At 50.9% G+C, this 1,950-nt stretch overlaps 1 protein-coding gene across 1 annotated transcript; it reads right to left on the bottom strand.

Moving 5' to 3' along the window:
- Positions 1-630: 630 nt before the first annotated feature.
- Positions 631-1,950, bottom strand: LOC149851570 (protein SRC2-like). Its single transcript, XM_090015393.1, has 2 exons — positions 1,872-1,950; positions 631-1,745 (listed from the first exon to the last, which is right to left on the bottom strand). The coding sequence occupies exon 2, from the start codon at positions 1,711-1,713 to the stop codon at positions 784-786; it is 930 nt and encodes a 309-aa protein (XP_089871519.1). The 5' UTR covers positions 1,714-1,745; positions 1,872-1,950; the 3' UTR covers positions 631-783.

Raw genomic sequence — 1,950 nt, 5'->3', positions numbered from 1 at the left:
CCTTGATGGGTGCAGCCTTAAAGGTTAATGGAAGCTGTGTTTTGAAATCCCAAAAACAAGAAAAGGCAAACAATAGCAGAAAAAGCACTAATAAGCATACGTAGGGATGGCAGTGCGGCGGGGCGGGGGACAAGGTCTCCACCCCCGCCCCGCCTCAAGATTTTATCCTCCACCCCCGCCTTCATCCCCGTTTCATGTCCTCCATCCCCGGTTCAAACGGGGATGAGGCGGGGCGGGGATATTGCAGGGAAAAGTGGTCGGGCAGGGTTGGGGCGGGGCAGGGAAAAGTGCACGTCCATCCCCGCCTCCACCCCCGACGGGGATGGATTTTAACCTTCGTCCCCGCCTCCATCCCCGTTTCATACCCTTCATCCCCGGTCCAAACGGGGCGAGGCAGGGCCCGCTTTCCCCCGGTCCACTGCCATCCCTAAGCATACGATATGTTGTGGTGGTGATGGCAAAGCCAATTGAAGAAAGTTCCATCTAGTCCTGAAATTTAACAGATGTGCTTAGCAAGGAGGCCTGACTGAAATCGGCTGCGCCAGCACGGTTTTGCATTGAGGGATTCATTATTACACACCAACCACGCATATGATTATGCATCTCATCTACAAATTAACAATGTTGTCAACAACTTAATTAATCAAGCAAAGTTAACCACCTACAGTATAACTGTCCACAATTGCAGTTTAGAGCGGTTGGCTAAACCATACATATGATTGAGCATCTCATCTGCAAATTAACAATGCTAATCAAGTAAAGCTAACCACCTTTAACTAATACTCAACGCCAATAGGGATAACCAGGCGGTGGGAAACCGAACCGGCCTGGCCTGATCGGATACCCTGGTGGTGGTGGAGGATGAAAATAGGGGTGCGGCGGTAGAAGTGGAAGGAAAGGTGGTGGTGGCCCTGGTGGAAACGGCCGGAAAAAGGGTGGCACCATTGGTGGTAATTCTGGATCAATAGGGGCTACTGCTGGCACATGACAACATTCCGTACAAGCAGGTTCGGCTGTATGGGGTGGTGCCTGGATGCCTTCAGTAGGATCGAGCACATATGGAGCAGAAGGTGGTGCTGATGGTGCCTGGTGGGCTTCCACATAATTGGGTCCAGATGGATATGACCGAAGAAAGGGTACTGGTGGTGCCTGGTAGCCTTCCACAGGGGGGTACAGAATGACAGGCGTTGCCCCGGGCAGAATTTCTGGCAAAATAGAAGATGCTGATGGTGCCTGGTATCCTACCAAAATCGGATTCTGATTGCCATAGTCTTGATTAGAATTTGAACCACGGAAGCTGCCTTCCTTACCTTCAATCCTGTAAGAGAAATTCAGGAACCCTGTTGCTTCGTCGTTGGATCCTCTGACCTGATAACTTACATGCCTAACACCCCCAGTATAACCATCCAGCAAGTCCACGATCGGAACATGGACCCTGCCGATGACTTTGTCTCCAAGCCCACCTTCCTTTCGGATCTCAAAATCCAGGGCTAGTGCTGCCTGATTCACCGCATCCCCCGATCTTTCCACCTCAAACCTCATCTGGTGCTTCCATTCAGGGTTCCGGTCGTTCTCCCTGTCCGGCGGGGTCTTCTGCTTCTTCTTCGGATCGCCGAACCAGACTTCGACGTAGATGGCCATCTTCTGAAAGAAATTGAAGCCCTTTAGATCCTTGCACGACTCCACCGTCAACTCTATGCCCTTGATGTCCATCCTTTCTGATCTTGGGATTTTTCAAGCAGATCCTGAAGTAGTAATGAAGAAGTGAAATTGGGGAGGCTCAGGAAATATATGTTGCTCCTACCGAAGGAAAAGCGGTGCCCACACGCCTTTGGGATCAGTTACAACTCTTACCGTGGTTGATCACAAACCTGCATAGATGAAAGCTCTGTTTGGAACCATCTGCACTGTCCTGTTCAGACGTTCTGAGAGATTTGGCCCCTGACCATG

This window comes from Nuphar pumila, chromosome 1, assembly GCF_984573655.1.
Source record: "Nuphar pumila chromosome 1, dmNupPumi1.hap1.1, whole genome shotgun sequence".
Taxonomy (NCBI): Eukaryota; Viridiplantae; Streptophyta; class Magnoliopsida; order Nymphaeales; family Nymphaeaceae; genus Nuphar; species Nuphar pumila.
The sequence above is the reverse complement of the archived record's forward strand: the minus strand, read 5'-3'. Positions and strand labels throughout refer to the sequence as shown.

Excerpts from the sequence above, each read along its gene's own strand:
- LOC149851570 (XM_090015393.1), bottom strand. The coding sequence starts at position 1,713 with ATGGACATCAAGGGCATAGAGTTGACGGTGGAGTCGTGCAAGGATCTA.